Source organism: Syngnathus acus, chromosome 4, assembly GCF_901709675.1.
Source record: "Syngnathus acus chromosome 4, fSynAcu1.2, whole genome shotgun sequence".
Classification (NCBI taxonomy): Eukaryota; Metazoa; Chordata; class Actinopteri; order Syngnathiformes; family Syngnathidae; genus Syngnathus; species Syngnathus acus.
The window spans coordinates 2,552,347-2,574,140 of record NC_051090.1 but is presented as its reverse complement, the minus strand read 5'-3'; the positions used below and the strand labels follow the sequence as shown (position 1 = coordinate 2,574,140).

At 48.4% G+C, this 21,794-nt stretch overlaps 3 protein-coding genes across 6 annotated transcripts; 2 read left to right on the top strand and 1 right to left on the bottom strand.

Moving 5' to 3' along the window:
* Positions 1-1,637: 1,637 nt before the first annotated feature.
* shroom2a (shroom family member 2a) lies at positions 1,638-16,149 on the top strand. 4 transcript variants are annotated; one of them, XM_037249761.1, is made up of 11 exons: positions 1,638-1,916; positions 2,592-2,801; positions 5,998-6,146; positions 10,373-10,501; positions 10,569-12,801; positions 13,014-13,099; positions 13,527-13,883; positions 14,288-14,773; positions 14,842-15,010; positions 15,123-15,395; positions 15,472-16,149. In XM_037249761.1, the coding sequence occupies exons 2-11, from the start codon at positions 2,598-2,600 to the stop codon at positions 15,742-15,744; spliced, it is 4,359 nt and encodes a 1,452-aa protein (XP_037105656.1). In that variant the 5' UTR covers positions 1,638-1,916; positions 2,592-2,597; the 3' UTR covers positions 15,745-16,149. The 4 variants fall into 4 exon arrangements, with proteins under 4 accessions (XP_037105656.1, XP_037105659.1, XP_037105658.1 ...); XM_037249764.1 differs by lacking the exons at positions 1,638-1,916; positions 2,592-2,801 and adding an exon at positions 3,131-3,230; XM_037249763.1 differs by lacking the exons at positions 1,638-1,916; positions 2,592-2,801; positions 5,998-6,146 and adding exons at positions 7,929-8,630; positions 9,883-9,984.
* Positions 16,150-17,225: 1,076 nt separating this feature from the next.
* On the top strand, positions 17,226-19,244 carry cldn34a (claudin 34a). Its single transcript, XM_037249765.1, has 2 exons — positions 17,226-17,434; positions 17,741-19,244. The coding sequence occupies exon 2, from the start codon at positions 17,817-17,819 to the stop codon at positions 18,525-18,527; it is 711 nt and encodes a 236-aa protein (XP_037105660.1). The 5' UTR covers positions 17,226-17,434; positions 17,741-17,816; the 3' UTR covers positions 18,528-19,244.
* A 1,509-nt stretch (positions 19,245-20,753) lies between these two features.
* On the bottom strand, positions 20,754-21,720 carry LOC119121803 (putative claudin-24). The gene has a single exon (XM_037249729.1). It carries the CDS (start codon positions 21,617-21,619, stop codon positions 20,969-20,971), a length of 651 nt encoding a protein of 216 aa, XP_037105624.1. The 5' UTR covers positions 21,620-21,720; the 3' UTR covers positions 20,754-20,968.
* Between the last annotated feature and the right edge of the window lie 74 nt (positions 21,721-21,794).

Sequence of the window (21,794 nt, the reverse complement as noted above, 5' to 3'; positions counted from 1 at the left end):
GAGCAACTCACCAGAACGAATGCACACACGGACATACATATTTGGATGGAGCAAAGGTCACGGGGTGGGCGAGTCGAGCCTTGCCCCTACAGTTTTAAGTTGTTAATGGCGCAACATAAACAGGCAAACACGCACGATTCCATCGTATCAGCACTTTCAGTGTGCGAATTGTTTTTTTCAGTTCTGTGTCCGTGCTAGCGTTTCGACATATCACATGAGAACATTTCAGTATGTCTACTTTATGTGCCAATCTCGATAGCTGTATAAATCCATAACTTTTCCCATCTGCCGAACATGTGAACCGTTGTGTAGCGCTCATGTAAACATGAAGTGATTGAGGCGAGGGGGGGGGGGGGGGGGTCATTTATCTTCATGACTTTATTACAGTTTAATCTCTGCTGCTTTTTTGTATATTGTGATGACAGCAAGGTGTGATGAATAACAAGTAGAGTTGAGAGCAGCCCCTCCGCTGTCCCCTTACCGTGAGAAGTTCCCTGTTCCCAGGCCCCGGTGTGTACGTTTGGGGGGCAATAACTCACCAGGTCCCCCTTCACTTCCTCTTTTAGGCCCTGCGCTTTTTATGATCTGCTCCTCTGCCGCGCATCTGCCAGCCTCACCGCTGCAATTGGACAATGGAGAGACGAGGAGGAGGAGGTGGATGCAACTGGGATGAGGTGGGAAGAGATGAATGCACCTTTTCAAAAAAGATAGTGTATAGATATCCATTTCACTTCATGAAAAATGTTTTTAATAAATTAGAGGAACAGACGCACGTCTGAAGGAGGCCTTGTGTATTTAATACGTGCGCCGTGTTGCTGACCCCCTGATCGCACCAACTATTTTAATCCAATCAGCTTCCTTTTCACATGACTGTCACACTCTGGCCGTCACCATGGCGACGCGGCGAGAGGAAGGAACAAGAAGCTGAGAAAGGTTTGCCTTGTCCTCTTCCTGTGACATTTAAACACACATATACTTTACAGACAGTCACTTTCATAGGTTTTGGTTGCTCTAATGAATTACAGCGGTGCCTTGACTTATGAGTTTTATATTTGCCATGAACAAGCTCGTAAGTCAATTTACTCCTGCAATACCGCGGAGCTAAACAAGATTGCACAGGCAGATAAACATCACATACTGTAAGCGAGACCAAACATCAAAACTCACTTCCCCTCTATGCAGAGGTGAAAAGTTGAGCCTGTGCCCTCTGGTTCTTTTTTTTCCCCTTTTTTTTTTTTTTACTCACACCGAGCTGCTATGCATGTTGCTTCTTGCATACTCATGTTTACTTACTCATGTTTAAAAAGTTTTACATTATTTTTGCTCTTGCGCCGGAAACTGCTGCTTGGATTTTCCTCACCAGTTATTTGATTCAATATAATTAACCTTTCCATTCACTCATTTAGATAGACAGTAATGCAATACTACCATCTAGTGGTCAACATGACTTACTACACACTTTCTGTGTCTCCGTCGTTCCACCTCCATGGGGCTTATGGGTAATGTAGTGAATTCGTTTCCTCACCGAGTCAGCGCAACGTTGGTTGACTGTCGGTAGAGGTCGCCATTGCGGCGTATTCCATATCTACGGTGGCCGAGTGGGTGCTAAAGCTAAAAAAGGCAACTTAGCTCCACTGTGTGCGTGCGTAAGTGAGTGTGGCAGTGTCGGCGGTGTGCGCCGCCAAAGAGTAGCCACACAAGCAGAGAAGCTTCTCTCACACTTTGTATTCGGCGCGCGCCAGGTTTGCAGGTTTTAACTATATAAGACAATCCAAAAATAAGTAAATTAAAAGGAAGAATGTGTAAAGGCGACACCGGGACATCAACCCGTCCGAACTGACTGACTGAGCGGCTAACTAAACGACGGGGACGGTCTGTGATCGCCCACCGGTTGATCCACAAGTTGCATTCCCCAGGTAAGGCGACGCTTTTAAGCATTAAATACGACGTTGTTTGTGGTAAAATTTGAAACTCAATTTAGTTTTGCCTTCGACTCGATGACAGAATTTGATTGGAAGTGTTTATTAGAGTTTTTGTTGCGTTTATTGCTGGACAAGATGGTCTCCCCCTTCTTTGTGTTTGTTCTCGGACTTTGTTGTGCTAAGAGCATTAAGTTGCCGTCTGGACGATGACAACAGGTGTTTAAACAAAAGAAAAACGGTCAATTATTTGACTTTTATGGGTTTAAAAAAAAGTTAAACAAGGGTTAGTTTCCAACGTTGACGTGTTTCAAATGATAGGACATGAGGATCTGTCCAGTTAAAACTGCTTATAAAGGTAGAAAAAGCGCTCCGTGAGTAGAATTTAGCTAGTTGTGTAAAAAAAATAATACTATTTGGATTAAAATTTTGTATATCGACTTCTGCCCCATGGTTCAATTTTCACTCAGCTGGTTTGTGTGTGTGTGTGTGTGTGTAAAACTGTTGAAACGTTCTACTTGTTATTCACATCTTCATTGTTCTTCATTCTTCCTTATTTTATTCAATCTAATATTAAGTTTGTCCTCTCTTGGTCAAATAAAATAGGTGGTGTTTACAATTGGTGTCATCAGAAACAATGGATGATTATCATCGTTGTTTCATTCCCTTCAGATCTCCATGGATTCAGAGCAGTACAACGTAGAACCACACTACATAGACGGCCACCACTGGCACGTCATGGCCAAAGCAGTCGACTCGGACCCCAGGGGACGAGACGGGGACGGCTGGAGGCTCCTGGAAGTGTCGCTTTCTGGAGGCGCGCCGTGGGGCTTCACGCTCCGCGGTGGGCTGGAACATCGCGAACCTCTGCTCATCACCAAGGTAACCCAAAACTCTACATGGCTTTTTCTTTGGCTTTTTTTTTTTTTCTCTTCTCACTTCCATTTGACTCAGTCACAGAACACGATGAGCACTGCATGTTGATTCAACGCAAACAACAGATAGTTTCTGTCTCAGTACGATTTGTGCTTCCATGTCACCGGTGTAATCATTTACCACGCAAGGCCTCGGCGTCTGCTTAATTCCCGATGCGAAAACACCATGTTTGAGTTCGGCCAGTCGCGTCGCCAAAGTGGTCCAAAGTTCAAGCCAAGTGGGGTGGAAGAGAGACTCTCGTGTAGGTCTCTTAAAAAAATGTGTCTCTTGAGGACTTAATATGTCACTGAAGACGGCAGTTTGATGTTGACAGCATTTTGCTGTTAATATTTCATTACCTCATGGATACCGGAGGAAACAGCCAATGGTGACCTGGTGAGATTTTAACCTTTTAAGTGCCGCGATCGATTGTGACATACCTTGAAATACAAGTAACCTGACTTTTCTGAGATACAAGCAGGTCCGCCGTGTTGTGGACTTATTGTGCTAAGCAGTCAGGACATTTGTTCCACATTGCTGCATCGCAACAAGGTAGCTCATTGTAAGATGATATTGGATACCAGATACCTGAACTAGATAAAGAAGCAAGTGTATCTATTCTTAGTGTCTGGAATAAAGGGATGGATAAAGGAATGTGTTCTGTGTAGCTCCAAAGCCGCCTGTAATTTTTTTTTATATGTCAGTTTTATTGGGTTCTGTCTCACAACACAGTTAACTGTTCTCCCGCGCGGATTTACTAGTATTAAAAAGTCACATTTCATCTCAGATTGTACGTTTTAAGATCGACATCTGTTTAACATACAGACACATCAATCAAAATTTGATGTTGCCCTGTCTTGTCGAGAAGTAGCGGGCCCCTTCATCTTTCCATAAAAAGCTAACTTCTTTTTTTATATTTTATACAAAGGAATTCAACTCTTATTATGTATGGCTGTGAAAACACAAGTATACAATATAAAATATTTGCACAATGGCACACAGTGTGAGAAGCGATTCTCTTGGGGGGGGGGGGGGATCGTTTTCCTGGATCTAATTAAAATTCTTAACATTCCTGTCATGACTCAGGTAATGCGCGAGGTCTTGGCGGCCTTAAAAGTCCTCACTCAGGATAAAGTGAAATAATCCCGTTTTACACGACACAGCTGGGCACGCCGCCCCGTCCGTACCTTTGACGTATTGTTGCGCAACGCCGCGATAAATCAAGTTCACTTAAAACGCATCGATTTAAAGAAGCGTCTTTAGATTTCATATCGTGGGAATGTTCGCCTTCAGAATCTTTTATGTATCTTCTTATCTTGGTGACTAGACTTAAAAGAGAATTCTTTCCATAATTCAAAGCAGATCCGTGGTAGTTTTTGCGATTTGAGAAAGCTTGCTTGCGTCCAGCTGTTTATTTTTTGATTCCTTTTAATACTGACCCCGCCTCACTCGGAACGTCCTCTCGGCTACACCTTTGACCCTCATGAGGACAATCTATGACACAAAAACAGAGCGGTGGCTTGATCTGTTTGTTTACTGGCCAAGCCTCAACTACACATGAAGTTTTGATGACGGGACGCCTTGTCAGCAGAAAGTCCGCATTCCCCCCCGCCCGCTCACACCACATCCTTCCCCTTGCATCCCCTCCGAGGGACTATTTTCACGGCCATAGCTGCACATTGACTGATTGGAGCCCGCAGGAAAAGCGTCAACAAAGGCCACGCTATGTGGCTGGCGCTGATTAGGCCAGCACGCTGCGAAATGTTTAGAAAAAGGAGCTGTAAATCTCCCGGAGAGTCGGCCCTTTTATTTTTGTTTGTCTGGCTTAGCCACATACTTGATGTATTCACGCCGTTGGACGCAATGAAAGCCAAACCCTTGTGCAGCCTTGACGCTGATGAGCATTTTTTTTTTTTATAACACTTTCTTTATTCGCCTATAGGAATTTTACTACCGAGGGTTACACGTGCGCGAACCCACGTAAACCGTTTAGCCAACACACCAATTAGCAGCAAGCGAGGGCAGTGATTAAGCTGCACCCAAACGACCCTAACACTAAATGTTGTAAAACACTTTGGCAGGATATTTAAAAAAAAAAAAAAAAGGCCCAGAATGCTCTTAAAACAGGCCCTCGTGCCTTGACCCTCATTATCATTAAAACTTAAATATGATTTATTGTGGCCTATTTGTCGAGCTGTCAAATCTTTGAGACTTTTTGTCCAGTTCTGATAAAACTGCTGCAACTGACTGGTCCGGGCCTCGTCGGCACCGCTTAACGCTCAGCTGCTTTGCAAACTCACCAAACCCTTTTGAGACACCCAAAAAGCCACAATTACGGTCTTAAAATTCGGTGCGTCGCAGACTAGCCCGCTTTGACGCTGCACATTCTGCGCTTGGACTCGTCAACGAGTGTTTATTTGATGTTTTAGTTGCACAGTTAAATATATCCTAAGCACTCTTTTGCGCTTGGCAGCGGCCAGAATGCGTCAGCCATCGATTCAGGCTCTTCCACAAAATACACCACCATATCGGGCCCAGGTCGGGAACCCGGCCAGCCTCCAAACCGCCGCCCCCTCCCCTCCCGTAACCTTGTTTCGTAGGGGAACGAGGAACGAAAGATGAGAAGAAGCTAAGATGGTCGCTCGTGGATGAAGAGCGCGTCATGTGCTGTTAATGTACACATGCCTGCGCCGTTGCGTCATCGGGTTCACACTGATAATCAGCTGCAGATCCCGGTGTGCTAATGCAATGTTGTCGATACGGTTTCCTCCAAAAGTATTGGAACATGACTTCTTTTTTAATACATTTGGGGTTCAGATCACATGACTTCTTTTCAGAGTGAGCCAACCGCTTTTTTCTAAAGACGACTTTGGCCGCTCTCCGCCAGCTGACCTTCTGTCCGCTGTGTCCCAGGTGTCTCCCGTCAGACACGCAGCGCAGCGAGTGTTTGGCAGACATAAAAACGCTCCCCTGACCCGCTCCTGACATCCATTTCTTCTTAGACTTTTTTTTATTTTTTATGTTAAACACATGGCAGACCACACATGTTGCCGTTCGATCTACCTCTTGGCAACTTTGATATTTATTTTACGGACAGTTTTTTACTTTGACTCCCAACCGGGTTCGGACCCACCCTGAATGGCGTGCTGCGTTTATGTGTCAGGTGGAGGAGTCCAGCAAGGCGGCAGCTGTGGGCCTGCAGGCGGGAGATGAGCTTGTCAACATTAACGAGATTCCCTTGAGCGGCTTCAGGCAGGAGGCAATCTGCTTGGTGAAAGGCTCCCACCGGACACTCAGCCTCATGGTGAAAAGGTAAGCGGGTCGCCGCGGCAACCACTCCCGACAACAAACCCGAGGTGACGCGGAGAGCTCCCTCTAGCCCGCAGTTGGGTTTCTAGCGGGCCGGATGATCCTGTTTGGTGGGCTGGCGCCGAGTTTGCGTTTTTTTGACAGGTTGCGGGGTGATTTTGGAATTCACTCAACTGTCAGTGGTGGTGGGAAGTAATCGAGTACAAATACTTTGTTACTGTCCTTTTGCTACTTTTATTGACCACTATTAGTTTTTCGAGGTGTCTGTGCTTGTACTTAAGTACAAACAGTGAGTACTTTTGCCGCCTCCGTGCGTCACCACTTCACCTTTACGCTCCCTGCCACCGTAAACATCTCGCGGCCTTCCTATCTTCTTTAAAGCGATGAATCATTCGTCAGCTCCTTCCGCCTCGACAATGGAGGCTTTGTCCACTTGTTGCCGTCTGTTTGCCTTTCTGCGTTGTCTCGCATTTTGGAACGCAGAGTAAAGCAAAAGGTGTGTTGTGTTCAAATTCATCCCAAAAGTCGTCATAGTGAAACAATGTGTGCGGTTGTCGTTTGAACACAATCGCCGCGGGAGGCGTCAAAGCGCGCATCTGCTTATTTGTCGCCTTTGCCGCGCTAAATGAAGAAAGATGTTTCCTGCAGACAGGATCCCATTGTTCCCGTTGCGTTGTTGACGGCCTCCAAGCCAGCTGGAACCGTCAACTTCCTTCCTGCTCTTCGGCCGCCTTCAAGAATTTATTTATCTGCTCCGGCGAGTTTGTCCAAGGTTATTCGGATGACTTGTGGCGAGGTGGGGTGGGGGGGGGGGCACAGAACATAACAATGGAGAAATGCATTACAGTAGTACTCAATCTTACTGAAGGCAAATATTTAGTCACATTGATTGAAGCACGCTTTCAAAAAAAAAAAAGTCCTTCCATAGCATTGCTGTTCGTTTTTGTTATCTCGGGGATCATGTTGAACAGGAAGCTGTCGGAACCTGCTCCGGGTTCAGGTGCGGCCTCCTTCCAAACAGTTTACTCCGTGTGCGCTGATGAAACCGGGATTGTCGATGAAGCGCCATTCCAGACATCCCCCGCGTTTTCAAATACAAAAGGTGCGGTTTGCATTTCAGCATCTGCCAAACATGCCCAGACATGGCAAATGGACGCGTTACGTAAGAGCGAATTAACGTCTGTCATGAAAAAAAAAAAAGGTCCCGAGGAACCGTGTCCCAAAATGTACTTGAAGCTTGCATGTGGGCGGAGCACGAGAGCAGATATTGATGACTCAGCATAAAACGGGAAAATCTGAATCGCTCCCCGATTTTGAAATCTCAACCAGTTTCACTCAGCAACGTGAAATTTGGTTGGCATGACTCTTATAAAGTTTCATGATGTCACGGACAGGCACAAGAACCGATTTGATGGCTTCATGTGGCAATTTTGGTCCTTCAGAGATTAATTAAAAAAAAGTTGACACTGTCCCTTTTTTTGTTGACTTCTTCACTTCAGTGGATTTTACTGCCAGACCCCTGCGGCCTGGACTCTCTCTCTTTCTTTTTCTCTCTCTCTCTCTCTCTCTCTCGCTCTCTCTGGGAATCATTGAAACTTCCCAACATGAACTCTCGCCATTCATTGCAGCGGTTGGCTTCCCTCTTCTGGTGTTTTTGCCGAAGTGCATTTTTCTCAGTCATTTTATAGTTGTGGTTCAGTCCACCTCCCTACCTGGAAAAGTTGATTGCACTTTTTTTTTTTTTTGCTCATAAGCCCATGCAGCATGTTTGGAATGCGCCGCGCTGAATTCCGCTCGGAAGTGGATTTGTTCAAATCAGTTGCTCCGTGGCTGGCGACGGGCTCACATCAGTTCTTCTAAATATTTCCACCTGTTGGACTTGGTCATGTTTGTCGCTGGCTAAAGATTGAGGTTACGCTAACGGGTAACGGCATCTTAATACTTCATTAATATTGTCAGATTCTTTTTTTATGATTACAATAACCTTGCACCAGTATGGATCACTTTTTCTCTTATGATGTAGTATTGTGACAACAATGTAGCTAAACATGCTAACCGCCTTGCCGCCTCCAACGGCAAAATCACAATTTCAAACCAAAACACGGCTCGTCGCCGTCACCCTGAGTGCTCGCAAAGCTCATTAGCCAGGCTTTCTGGAAGTGGGGTGCGCCCTGGAGATCAAGCCGTTGCCATAGCGATGGGAGAAATGCACATCCGCCTCACCACTCGGGCTGAGGGAGGGAGGCTGGCGGACGCTCTTGCATATAGCCACTTGAGAGCCAATAGGCTACAAAATCCCCAAGAGGGGACTGGCTTGGGACAATAGCTGTCCTCTTCATCTTCATCTTCTTCCCCCTCCGTGTGGTCACAAAAGTTTGGTGTAGCTTTCAGGACCTACCATGCTTTGCGTCTTTGGAAGCGCTCTCACTTTTTTCACCGAGTTGCTCTCGATGTTGTCTCGTTGGGGATTGCGTGTCCGCCGCCCGGGTGAGTCAAAGCAAACTTTACTTTGGCCCATATTAGGTTTGATGACCCTAATACGGAACTGTTTTGATTGTTTAGCTTCACGAGGTCACGCTTCATTTGGGTTAAGCCACGATCAACTCCGTCAATTAATCTCTAGCATGTGGTTTGAAGGGGATTATATTTGGGAATATTAACACGTCTATGCGGCGAGGTGACAATCGTGTTTTCCGTCGTCTTTGTAGGTCAAGTATGATTTTTTTTTTTTTTCTATGCTGGAAGTTTACCGCCAACTTTCCAGATATTTTGCATCCCTTTGCAGCCTCGCCCCTGCCCCCCATCGCGCGGCGGCCCAACCGATTCACTTTCGGAGCATATCTGCGCCAGGCCAGCTGTAGCCCTGACGATAGGCCTAATAAAGCCGCCCTCATTTGCATGCCAATGCCCGCCGCCGCCGCCTTGTGTGGCTGGCTGGCTGCTCACAAGTCCCCCGAAGATGGGAGTTTGCTTTTCTTAGTCTTTGCAGTCAGCGTTTAACACCAATCCGCAATTTTTTTATTCTCGGCTGAATCATCCAAAAAAATTTAAATTGGGTGGCTCTTTAAGAACAACGTTTTTGATAGTCTTATGGCCATTTTTCACAAATGAAAGCCCCCCTTGTCAAAGACTCATTGAAGTTCTTTTAGTCGAGGTGACGGAAAGGGCGCAACCCCCTGAACCCAAAGCTTTTTGTTTGTCAGGTCCGACCGAGTCTAATCAGAGTTGAAAGCCTCGTCTGAAATTCTTGACCAGCGCAACAGCGTTATGGAGCGTTTTGGAGCTGCTCGAAGATGGAAATGCTAAAGTGAGGCAGACGACAGCTTGCTTTAAAGGGGCTGAGGTGGCTCAGAGATTCTCCCATCACTAAGCCTTCCCCCACCACCCCCTCGCTGGGCTCGTGACGACCATATGTTCAAAGCCGTGGACATCTCGGCCTCGTCCTTTTCACAACGAATCCAGTGGTGAATACATGTCAATCATCATCCTGGGAGTTTGACTTTTTTGAGCATAGCCAGCAGAGAGAGCTGTAACACTTCTTTACTATTGGTTAATTTGTCCCATGAGCAAGTTCGTGACTCAAATTGAACGGATTAATGGAATTAGCATTCGTTTAAATAGCGAGGATGTTTTGGGTTGTGTTCTCTTCTTTTCTGAATGAGCAAAAAAAAAAAGTGCCATGTCTCGTGCTGAGAGTGTGTGTCGGGTGTATATGTGTGTTCCTTCCGTTGCTGCGCAGGAATATGAAAATGGTGGACATTGTAGCTCACAAAATGCCCTCAGAGAATGACGTGCATGTGGCCCGGAGCTTCCTTACCAAGATTTTGCGAAGTTCCATGAGGTACAGTTCTGTGGCGTCATCCAGTGACCAGTAGTAGCTTTAACCCTCATGTCGTCGCAATCTCCAGCCATATCCATCTTTATATATTTTTTTCCATTTTATCCGCTGCTTCTACCTTTTTTTCCGTAGCGACTTGTAGCCTTCCTCTCCGGCATGTGGATTGTCGTTAGCTTCATTCCTCATGTAGCGCATGTATGGAAGTTTGCAGTAGTTGTCTTCTGACATATGTTGTCATCTTCTTCCCGACACGCATCTCAGAAAGAATCACTTTATCATAGGGTACGTTTTTTATCGATGTGTATCAATATCAGAAAAGCGATTTATTTTTAAGGCATTTCTTTTGTCTCCAAGTCCACTCTGCATTTTGTTTTCGTCTCTCTGTGTTCAGACGCAATGAGCCCATAAGCAGGCCGCACTCCTGGCACTCCACTAAGTTCAACGAAGGGCAATCCGAGTCGGCCAAAACGCAGCCGTCTCCAAACTCGGCCGTTGCGTGGCGCACCACGTACGATGCGAGGTGAGGCTTCCGGGATCTCGAAAGTTTTTCGACAACTCTTTCACCGTTGCTCATTTTCACCCCCCAGCTCATCGTCGACTGACCTGTCCTCCAGTTGGGAGCAAACCAACCTCTGCAGGGTCTCGGACCATTTCAGCTCTCTGGGCAGCATGGACAGCCTAGAGCACGTCCCCCACCCGTACCCGGCCGGTCAGCTGTCCCCCGCTAAGTCCAACAACAGCATGGAGCACCTCGGCAGCGGCGGCGGCGGCAAACGAGACTCCGCCTACAGCTCCTTCTCCACTAGCTCCGGCACGCCAGATTTCACGCTGTCAAAGAGCAACGCTGCCTCCACTGAGAACGTGCTGTACAAAGTCAGCCAGTGGGATTCCGGAGGACGGCCCGTTAACGGCAGGATGGGCCAAAGTTTAGCGGAGGGCGTCAAACAGGACGACAGGCTGACGTACTTTCAGATGCCGGGAGGCTGCGACGGCCCGCAATGTGACGACCAAGCCGGCTCCCGCCACTCCGCTTCTAGTCGAATGAACTGCGGACCCGTCTGGCATGTTCCAGAGAAAAAGAAAAGCTCCTCCCCCTCTCCGCCGCCGCCGCTCCCGCCGGCACGCAGCGACAGTTTTGCCGCCACCAAGGAACGAGGCCTCGTGGCTCATCCCGACCCGCCCAATTCGCGAACCCCGGGGAAACCTGAAGATCGGAGTGGTCACAACCAGTCCCCGAAACAGGACAGGGCTAGTTTTTACTCTCACGCCCAGGTCAGCTCGAACAAGCAGCACTCCCTCTCCAGCTGTGATGTCCGGCAAGGTCATCCCAGACATCACAGCGATAAAAGCACTTTCCCCGCTCAGCCGTGGCCCGCCACTACTCCCAAACCACTAAATGTCGGAGGCTACTTCTCCAGCATGCAGGAGCTGACCACTAACGGTTCCGCTCAACCCGCCGGCCAGAACACCAGGAGGAATTTAAGCACAACGCAAGCAATTGACCCAGACGCTGAGAGCAACGGGCAGAGCCGATACTACTGTGCCGCCAAAGGCCAGCCTGCGACGGGACAAGTCGAGGACAGGCAAAGTTTTTCCGGGCTCGGCTTAACCCAGACAGAGCAGAACTCGATCGTCCCCAAAGCTAAATATCAACTAACTCCACAACAGCAGTACTCCTCAAATGGTAGAAAAACAAACGGATACAGCAAAAACCAACACGTCTCCTCTGCTGTGGAAGCCGTCGAGCCCAGGAGCCACAGGGGTCAAAGTTCACAAAACGAAGAGGTTCTGTACTCCGTTACTCCGATCAGACTGTCCAACCAACGGCGATCTCTTCCTCTGCAGCACAGAGAACCCCCGGGCCAAGAGACGAGACAGCGCAGCCAGGCCACCGACAGAATCTGCCCCCAGGCCACGCCCATTCTCCATTCCTTGTCCCTGGACGCCAAGGACGAGACCTCAAAAGGCGGCGGCGGTCCGGAGGAGACGTCCGAGTCCAAGCAGATCCGCCGCAACGAGCGCTTCGCCACCACCTTGAAGAACGAAATTCAGATGAGAAGAGTACAGCTGCAGAAGAGTAAGAGCGCCGCCGCTCTGCCCGACCGGAACCAAGACGAGCAGGACGTGTGGAAGTCCGATCAGAGCGCCGCCCCGGCTTTGTCGGAGAGCCCCTTCACCAACACGTACAAGGATAACTTGAAGGAAGCGCAAGCACGCGTGCTGAAGGCTACTTCCTTCAGAAGGAAAGATCTGGAGCCCGTGTTGGCGGAGCACCCGTCAGGGGAAGCCGTACCAAATTATCCATCCTCGGCCGTGGCCAGGAAAGATCTCACTCCTCTTCCGACACTGTCAGAAGCCGGGACCGGTAAATCCGCACCTTTGCGCATCGGTGGACGAAAGCGCTTCGCAGCAGAGAAGAAGGTCAAGTCCTTCTCTGAACCGGACAAAATCCACCACGTTGGCGTGAAAGAAGAAGAAAGCTCCTGCCCGGACCAACAGAACGGGAAATCCACCGCTCCCGGTCACGCCTCCGCCGACACGGAGAATTCCAGTGACTCCGCTGAAGCGGCGCCGAAGCAAAGCGGCGGGGACGACCACCCGGGCGGTCCAACGTACTCCGCCCTGGACCAGCAACGACTCGGCACCTTTGCAGAATACGAGGCCAGGTGGAACACCCAGAAGAAACCTGGCGAAACCAGAGCCTCCGGACGATTCCGCTCGGCCGACAACATTCTCAATCCGAGCTCGGAGGAGAGGGTCAAACCCGACTGTTTCCACGAGCGGTCCCGATCTTCACCCTCGGCCGACTTCTACGGACAGGTAAGGTTGATGTATTTTTGAAGGTCGCCGTCTTCAGTCCCTTGAAGACACGCCCGCAGCGCAACTCCATTGAAAATCAATATTTGTTCTTCACGACACGCCTTCGTTTCAGGCAGAGACTGCCGTCCATCTTGTTCCCGTGCATTCTTTTAGCGAGCAGGAAACTACCTGGAGCTGCTCCTTTTTTAAGATGAATCTTCTGTTTTCCCTAGACTACTCGTGTCCCCGCAATATCGCCGCAGAAGGAATATTCCCAGATGGAGGATAAACCTGCCGGGTCACTCGGCTCTGCCTCAAGGTAATGTGCTGCTGTTTTTGTTGTTGCTCAGTAGAACATTTGATCGCAAATATGGCGGCTTCGCTTTAGTTTGCATTTTGTTAAGTTTGAACCCAAGTTGCCACAAAGTGTATCTCATGACTACAATTGACGGACGTCTGGGCTTCCTAATTGAGTTTGCGTGGAAGCGCTCACATGCATGCCAGTAAAAAAATAAAAAACTTGCACTTGGTCTCTTAAGAGTTAAAAGCGCTCGAGAGGATTCTTTATTCCTCCTCGCTGGCTTTTTTTTATACTACTCAAGTATTCCTGGCAGCTCCAGTCAAGGGAGGAGACTATTTTTTTTATTCACGGCGGCTGCTGGCGAGAGGAAGAAGAAAACTTCCAAGGGTGGAGATGATAGTTTGTGCCCTGTGTAATTAAAAAGCCTTTTCGTTGTCATTCTCAGCTGCCCGGAGGACTGCAAAGAGAAGCCTGGCGAGTGCGAGCAAGCTCCTCCCGTGACCGAGCGCAGAGCTTCCACGAGCGCAGCTGCCGCTGTCAACCACAGAGCAGCCGAGTCCGGCCGCTCTCAGGTCACGCCCGGATGCCCTGACCTCGACCCAGACGCGGCCCAAAGTCACACCCCGAACTGCGAGGCTAAAAAGACAGACGACGAGGCGCGAGTTGGCGCAGTTGCGCGTCACACTCCCTCCTACAGGACGCCGGTCGCCATGGAGCCACGCCGCTCTCCTTCCCCGCAGTTTTCCCCGCAGAGACTCAGCGACAAGCCGCCCGTCTCGCTGCAGGACCAGGACTCCAACGGGTTGGTCTTTTTGATTTTAATATGCGTGTTCGCATTTTTACGCATAGTTACTTTTTGAAGTCAAGTACATTTTTAGGTGCAGTTCAGTTGTATTTAACTTTTAAGTGCTATGAAATACATTTGTGACGAATCATCGAGGACTGTCTGTTTTTAAATGTTCAAAAAAAGGATACATTATTTCAAAATAAAAGACTTTGAAGAATTGGGCTTCCATTGTACACTTCATGTGCTGGGTCATAAATTTCTAAAAGCAGACCAGCACATTTAGAATCTTCTTGTCAGTGGGCATGGAAAATCACTTTACCATCATGCGGTGTCATTTAAAATCAGCAAGCATGGGCCCACAGAATTTCTTTTTCCCTCCTCCTGAAACTATTCTCACTGTGTTTTTTTTTCCACGCCAGGGTGGAAAACGGGACGGAAAAGCCAAGCAGCGCGGTGAAAAAAGTGCCCGTCAGGATCGTGTGCTCCGAGGGAATGCTGGAAATGAAGAGCGGGAGGACTTTTCCGCGACCCGACGAGGCGCCTGTGGCCCAAACGGGAGGTCCTGATATGAGCAAGCTCGGCACCTTAGGAGCCGGCGGACAGGACTCCGTCTTCTGCACTTTCACTCGGCAGAAAGATCTCAATGAACCCGGCGTGACTTCGAACGAGCCCGAACGGGACGCCGCCCCGGGAATTTTGGAGGAGCAGAAGCGGGAGGAGCTGGCCCGCGACATCATGGACAAGGACAAATCGCTGGCTGATATCCTGGACCAGAGCAAGATGAAGACCACCATGGACCTGATGGAGGGCCTCTTCCCTCAGGGCGAGCAGCTCCTGGAAGGAGCTCACCAACGCAGGAAAGCACCGACCAAGCCCACGAACGTCGCCTGGCCGGCTGAGGAAAGGTCAGCAATCGTCAACTCGCTTTTCATGTTATGTTTGATATTCCACTGATCTTCTGATCTTATTTCAGAGAGAAGGAAGACAACATGGCAGCGGTCGCCATGGTGACCAGCTCTGCATATTACAGCACGTCAGCCCCCAAAGCTGAGCTTCTCATCAAGATGAAAGACATGCAGGAGCAGAACGAAGAATATGAGGACTCTGAGGATGAGCTGGACATGGATCTGGCTAACAAGAAGGTACGACACGCTCCTCACAAATCACCCCAAAAAAAAAATTGGGCGTATCAAACAAAGCATTCAGTATTTGTCACATTCCAAGCATTGTCTGAATGCATTTGATGTGGTGCAGCAAGAGCTGATGGACAGCCTGAGCAAGAAGCTTCAAGTTCTACGCGAGGCCCGCCAGAGCCTGCAGGAGGACATGCTCGACAACAACGCGCTGGGAGAGGAAGTGGAGGCCCGAGTCCAGCAGGTCTGCAAGCCCAACGAGCTGGACAAATTCCGAATGTTCGTGGGCGACCTGGACAAGGTGGTGAGCTTGCTGCTGTCACTGTCGGGCCGCCTGGCCCGGGTGGAGAACGCCCTCAATAGCCTGGACGACGACGCCACGCCCGAGGAGCGGGTATGTAGACGCTCACCTCTCCAGTGTCCCTTTGGATGGATCTTCTCCAATCCCCTCCTTTTTTTTTCTTCTTCAGCGCACGCTAACAGAGAAACGCAAGCTGCTCATTCGGCAGCACGAAGACGCCAAGGAGCTGAAGGACAACCTGGACCGGCGCGAGCGAGCCGTCTATGACATCCTGGCCAGCTACCTACCCGAGGACGGCATGGCCGACTACGAGCACTTTGTCAAGATGAAGTCGGCGCTCATCATCGAGCAGCGCAAGCTGGAGGACAAAATCAAACTGGGCGAAGAGCAGCTCAAGTGCCTGCTGGACAGTCTGCCCATCGAGCAGCGCTTGGCCTACTGAGATGCTTGCCGTCAAGTGCACCTCGCGTCCACCGGAGGGCGCCAGAGACTCTGGTATTTCCACTCCCCAGGACGATGCTGCTTTTTCTTGGCACTTGTGCCGAACGCAGTGAAACCATTTTACGACCCAGAAGACCGCAATACACGAAGATCAGCATTATAGAGAGACCACATACAAGGCTTTCATTTTAATGCCTCATAAAATAAGACGGAATGAAACATTGCACAGTGGTGCCTTGAGATACAAGTGACCCAGTTTATGAGATACAACCTGTCGTTTGGAAAATAGTTTTGCTTTGAATTGCGAGCGAACATTTCAGATAGTTGTTAAATTCCATACTAAACATCAAACCAATAGAATTTATTTAAAAGAAGAACCACACAGCTTTGCCTTCTGCCACTTTAATGCTAACACATAATGTAAAACGTCATAGACAGGCATGTAAAACAACAAATTACAGCAGCTTACTGAGTCATTTACAGTGCAGTAGGTGTGAAACTCTTCTTTGTCTGCGTTATGTGGCCAAGTCACTCACGCTAGTGCTGCCCGCCACGTTGTGGCACAAAGTGGTACTACATTGAAGGTGCACAACTTTTAAATCGGACTGCACACTGTCAAAAAAAGACTAACAAATTGAATGATTTGAAAACCACTGTATAGCTGGGACATGAATTTAACTGCGATACAACCGGGGTTCTTTTTCTGTTTTTTTTTTGTTTTTTTTAGTAATTTATTGTAGCCTTTGGTTCAGCACAGCAGGCGGATGACTTTTTTTTTGCGCTCACAGCACCACACTAGGATGAAACTATCATCTTTTCATGCCACTTTTTTTTTTTTTTCTATTATTTTGTCCATCAGCTGTATTGGCCTTGAAGTGAGGTCCTGTGTGACCCCTCACCGCCTGTTGTTGACATTTTACAGAGCACTTGGCCGCACAGGAGATGCACTTGACATTCAGTGGCAAGTGCCTGCCGACCACCACGCTGACGCAGCGTCCTCTCACGGGCCGTGCTAAATTGAAGAAATATGTATTGTTCTATATTATGAACATTTGTGATTTTTTTTATAACACTATCTGAGGTTGGTTTTTTTTGTTTAGAATTGCACGGGAGGGCCCTCTTGTGGTAGTTTCCATTTAGACACACAAAAAGCATTCACAACCTGCTTTAAAATCAAATCCAAATATCCCCAAAAATTCCCGTTGTCTTTTTTGTGTGTGATTGTTTTACATTTTCCAGACAATCAGCTCATCGGTGTCACTCATTAACTCAGCCAAGCCCTGCTGGGCTGCTGATAGTGTGAGAGTTGCACCAACATCTTTTACAGTCGCAACGTGCACTCGCCTCTGTCAGTTCGTGGTTTTTTTAAGACGCTAACATTTGGAAATTCTCACTCCGGCTGGAACTTCTTTACAGGTAACTATTGACATTTGAATTCAGACAAAGTGTAAATTTGTGTCGTGTGTTTAATCACTCTTGTGATTGAATGAGATAGAAAAGTTTTATTAATGTGCCATCTGAGCTGAGTGTGTGACGTGATGGTGATAAAAGCTACGAATAACTTTCAAATATTTCTCCCTTTTGACGGCAGCCATCTTTAAACATGATGGTCAACATGTCAACCATCATCAACTTCGCTGGCAAGTCATCAAAGTTGCTCAGCTGAATGGGAATCACTTTCTAATTAAATGGTAGGTCTCTTGTTTTATTCCTCATTTTCCTACATCATGATGACTGAGCACACCAAAGATACTTTGAAGTGATTTTGGCCCAGTAATGTGTTGAAATTTCAATTCAAGAGTTTCCATTCTGTATTTTTAAGTCTTAAAGTTTAGAAATGACAAATCTGGCTTCTTTTTGACACTTATTTATTTTTGCATTCTTGCATTCATTCTAGTCTAGTGAGTGACGTGGGTGTCGTCGAATGAACGTATAGAGTGAAAGAATTAATGATACATAGATTGTTGATGATGTTTTGTTTTTATTCATATACACAGCTGTCCCGTCACAAAATTCTCCTGAGGGAGACAAATCAAGAGCAACTTGACCCTTGACCTCACCATCATTCTCATCATGCTGTTCCTGGCGCACACAGCCCACTGGCAGTTTCTGGGCTTGCTGATTGGTTGCTTGGCGTGGATCCTCACCATGGCCACGGCGGGCATGGACGAGTGGCGTCTGTGGCACGTAAACCCCGACAACCTCACGTCCGTCATCACCTCGGGCGTGGCCTGGGTGGGCATCTGGCGGGCGTGCTTCCACAGTCATGCCCTGCCCAAGATGGAGAACTGCCAGACTATGGCCATCTCAGACAGCTTTGTCCCGGTGGAGATACGGGTGGCGCAGGTTCTCATGGTGCTGGCCGCGCTGGGCGGCCTGATGAGCAATGTCGCTGCAGTGCGGGCTGTGAGGCGGGTCTATTTCTCGTTGGAGCGTCGCGGCAGCGTGCGTGGGGTCTTCATCCTTGCGGGGGCGCTCTATCTCCTCACAGCGGTGCTTGTTTTGATCCCCCTGGTGTGGAACGCGGGCGCGGTGGCGAACAACGCTACCATCCCCTTCCCACCCAGGTTCAGGCTTCCCGCTGCTCCAGCTGGACAGCGAGTGGGCACAGCCGTCATGATGGGTTTCCTGGGTACCGTCCTCATGCTCGTCAGCGCGCTGCTCTTTCTCGCTCACCGATACGTGTGGCGGACTCTCGAACCCGAGCTCCATGGACGGGGGGTGGCTCAGGAGGACAAGCGAGGCAGGGATAATCCCGATTTTCATCCTGATGAAGTGTCGTGATGGTAACATTTTCAAAGGCTGATATCAATATGGTACTTTTACGTTAAATTAAAATTCTTCGATATGGAAAATAGCCAGAATAATCCTCCAAAATAAAAAAAGTGATATACACAACAAATTTTGACTTTTTTGTACAAATATTTGATGCCCATGATAATTGCATTAAATATTTTAATCAACCCCAATAATTCTTGAAGCAGCATAAATTGTATTGTGCTCTGTTACGACATCACATGCTCTCTCAAGATACTAGCATGCGAAAGAGTCATTGTGATTGTATGAGGCATGTTGGAGGGTCAGCTTGACAATGTGAACTTGGATGTAGGAGGCTAACAAACACGTGAGCTTTCGGAGAGGGGGCCGCCAGCCAGCCAGTGGAGAGAAGAGAACGGCGGGCGGCCCACTTGGGCCAAACAAAAGGCTGTTGAGCTGCCGTCACAAACACAAGTCCAGCATGAGTGGAGCAAGAGGGGAAAGCACAAGTGGCGCTTGGAGCACATACCCCAAAGTGAAGGAGCACAACGCTCTTGGCGCGCATTCTCCCCTAGTTGCAGATAAGACTGACATGACTTGTCGTTCTTATCTAATCTGCTGTGTCATTTATCGGAAGAGTAACCCAGCACAACATAAGAGCGGGTTGTAAGGAATTTTGGAAAAAAAAAAAAATCTGATGCTTAATTGTTATTTCAAACTCAAGGTTAATAAAAATGAGCAATACAAAAAATATTTGATCTTATCTTCATTTTGCATATAAACCAAAGTACTAAGAACAAAATAATATATTTTGGAAGCAGATTTGCATGATATAATGTTCCACGTGTGCTTGACTTTCCATGCAGTAAACCCACAAGATTTGTGACGGTGATAAAAATGTGCTCTCTGAACCCCGACTGACCTTTATCGTATCAAATCTTGCATCTTTTACGGCTCGTTTTACTGTCAACGTAAAGATAAAACATCTCGATAATAATGCTCAGACTTTTTCAGACTTGAGTATCTATACTTCTTTTTCTGATTTATTTTATAAATATCTGTACTTTCACTTTTTTACTTTCTCAAAGTAGCCTTTTTGTTTTTCAATCTGTATAGTTACTTAAGTCCAAATATTTTTGCTACCTCTGATGGGAGGACTGCAGTCTTCCAGCAAGTTTTATTTGTTTGTGTTCCACTTCATGTTAGCGGGAGGCCATTTTCTAAATCTGCGGAGGTTTAATAATCCCAAACATCTTGTGTGTGTGAGTGGGGGGGGGGGGGGTTGTTTCCCCCTGCTGCCTAAACTCAGCAGGTAAAATGTGCAGTCTGCTAATAAACATCCATTTGTGTCCAATAGACACGAATACAGATCATTAATAGTCTCATTATCCCCTTCAAATCACACAATCAGCTCCTTTTTAGTTTATTCTACACCGACGACCAATCACGGCTCAGCTCGTGAATGTCACATGACTAAATTAAAAAAACAGGTGAGCCAAACTAGTGAGCTGTGATTGGTCAATACCTGAGTAGCTATGATGTCATTTTCAATCAACACATGGCAAAATGGCCGCCGACTTCCTGGATGAAAACCGAATTTTGTTGGTTAATTCATATTGTGCTTAGTGTTTGTTGAACATTGTTAACATAATCATTGGGGGACTGGCTTAGATTGACTTTTTCTATAGCATGACTTCATGAAATGGATAGCGTGCTATCAGTGATGCTAACTCGTAGGCTAGCAACATTTTGACATCGGTTCAGCTCTAATCAGAGACCGACTCACTCGTTTTCTGCCACCTGGGAAGTAACCTGTGGCCTAATGTTTCCAAACATTACGAAATGGTCAATTAGCTTCCTCTTATGAGAGCAAACTCCACATGTTGCATGTCCAGTACGTTTTGTGCTCTTGTTGCTTTCCAGCCAAGCCGACGGCCTCTGACTGTTTGGCAAATTAAGGCGTTCATTAAACGCAGCTTAGCTGGGCCGGCGAGCAGGAAATGCGATGGAATTAACCTCACGCTGCGTTTCCACCAACGGCAAAACACAAGGCCCTGGTCCAAGTGACTGGGAAGAGGAGGAACGCGTGCCCTGCTTTTTGGTGGTATAACAAGCTTGGGGCACCGGACCCCCAGGAGTAAATATGGTTGGGCGTATATTAGGGTATTTTTTCCTTGGTGGCACGCGAGACAACAACTGTTTTAGCTCGAGCGCTATCTAGCTGATACAGTACCAATTCAAATGACTTACACATGTAATCTCAGTTTGATTTATTGTGATCATTCAGCACATACAGATTGAGTGCTCATTTTACAATCGCAATATTTTAGCTTGAAACATTCCACTGATAGAGGAGCAAGAGATATTTCTATCATTTTTAGCAGCATCTATTCATCTATTTACACATCTATGTACATTTTAGAAGTGAAACTGATTGCTTGATTGCGATGTTTTCCAGTGACGGGCCTTCATACGTACTCTGCCCGGGCCAGCACCGTGTTCATCACCTGGTACCTCCGCTGCGGGCCGGCGGGAGGGGGCGGCTCTCGGCCGGTCGAGCGGGATGCGAGCACCAGGAGGAGCCCGGCTAGCGCCAGGAGGAAGCCCCCCGCCCATCCGCAGAACAGGGCATCGCCAAACTCCCAGCGGGGCACCACGTCGGGCAGCGCGTCGTCGAAGAAGCGCACCACGGCCAAGTGCGCCACGTACGAGACGGGGATCAGACACAGAACCCCGGAGAGCATGCCCAGCACCCCGCCCGCTGTGCCTAGCGTCCTCTTGGCGCCGTCCTCCTCGCAGCCGTTGACCAGCGACAGACCGGGGATGGCCACAATGAAGCCCAGGGCACCGACCGCCAGGGAGGCGCAGGTGAGCACACGACCCAGCTTGAGATCGGGCGAGAGGCCCAGCAGGCTGTCGTAGGCCCGGCACTCCATGCCGCCCATGTCCTGGACCACGCAGGTCTCCCACAGGCCCAGCTCGTAGCTCTCCACGGGCAGCATGGAAGTGGACATGCTGAGCCAGCGCGGCGACACCACCGCCCCCAGGACGCACAGCCAGGCGCCGGCGTACAGCAGCATGCCCGGCAGCTCCAGGGCGCGACAGGCGCACCCCTCCATCAGCTTGAGCGAGAGCTGCTTGCTAAGAGGCTGGAGGGCCCGGGAGCTCCTGGCACCAAGTGCTGCCACTCAGAGGAGCGCTCATCCTCTACTGGAGGGAGGGGAGAGGGGAAGGCCAGCAGGGGCACCACGGCCCTCCCCTCTGCAGCCCTCCCTACTTCCTATGCCAATGGGC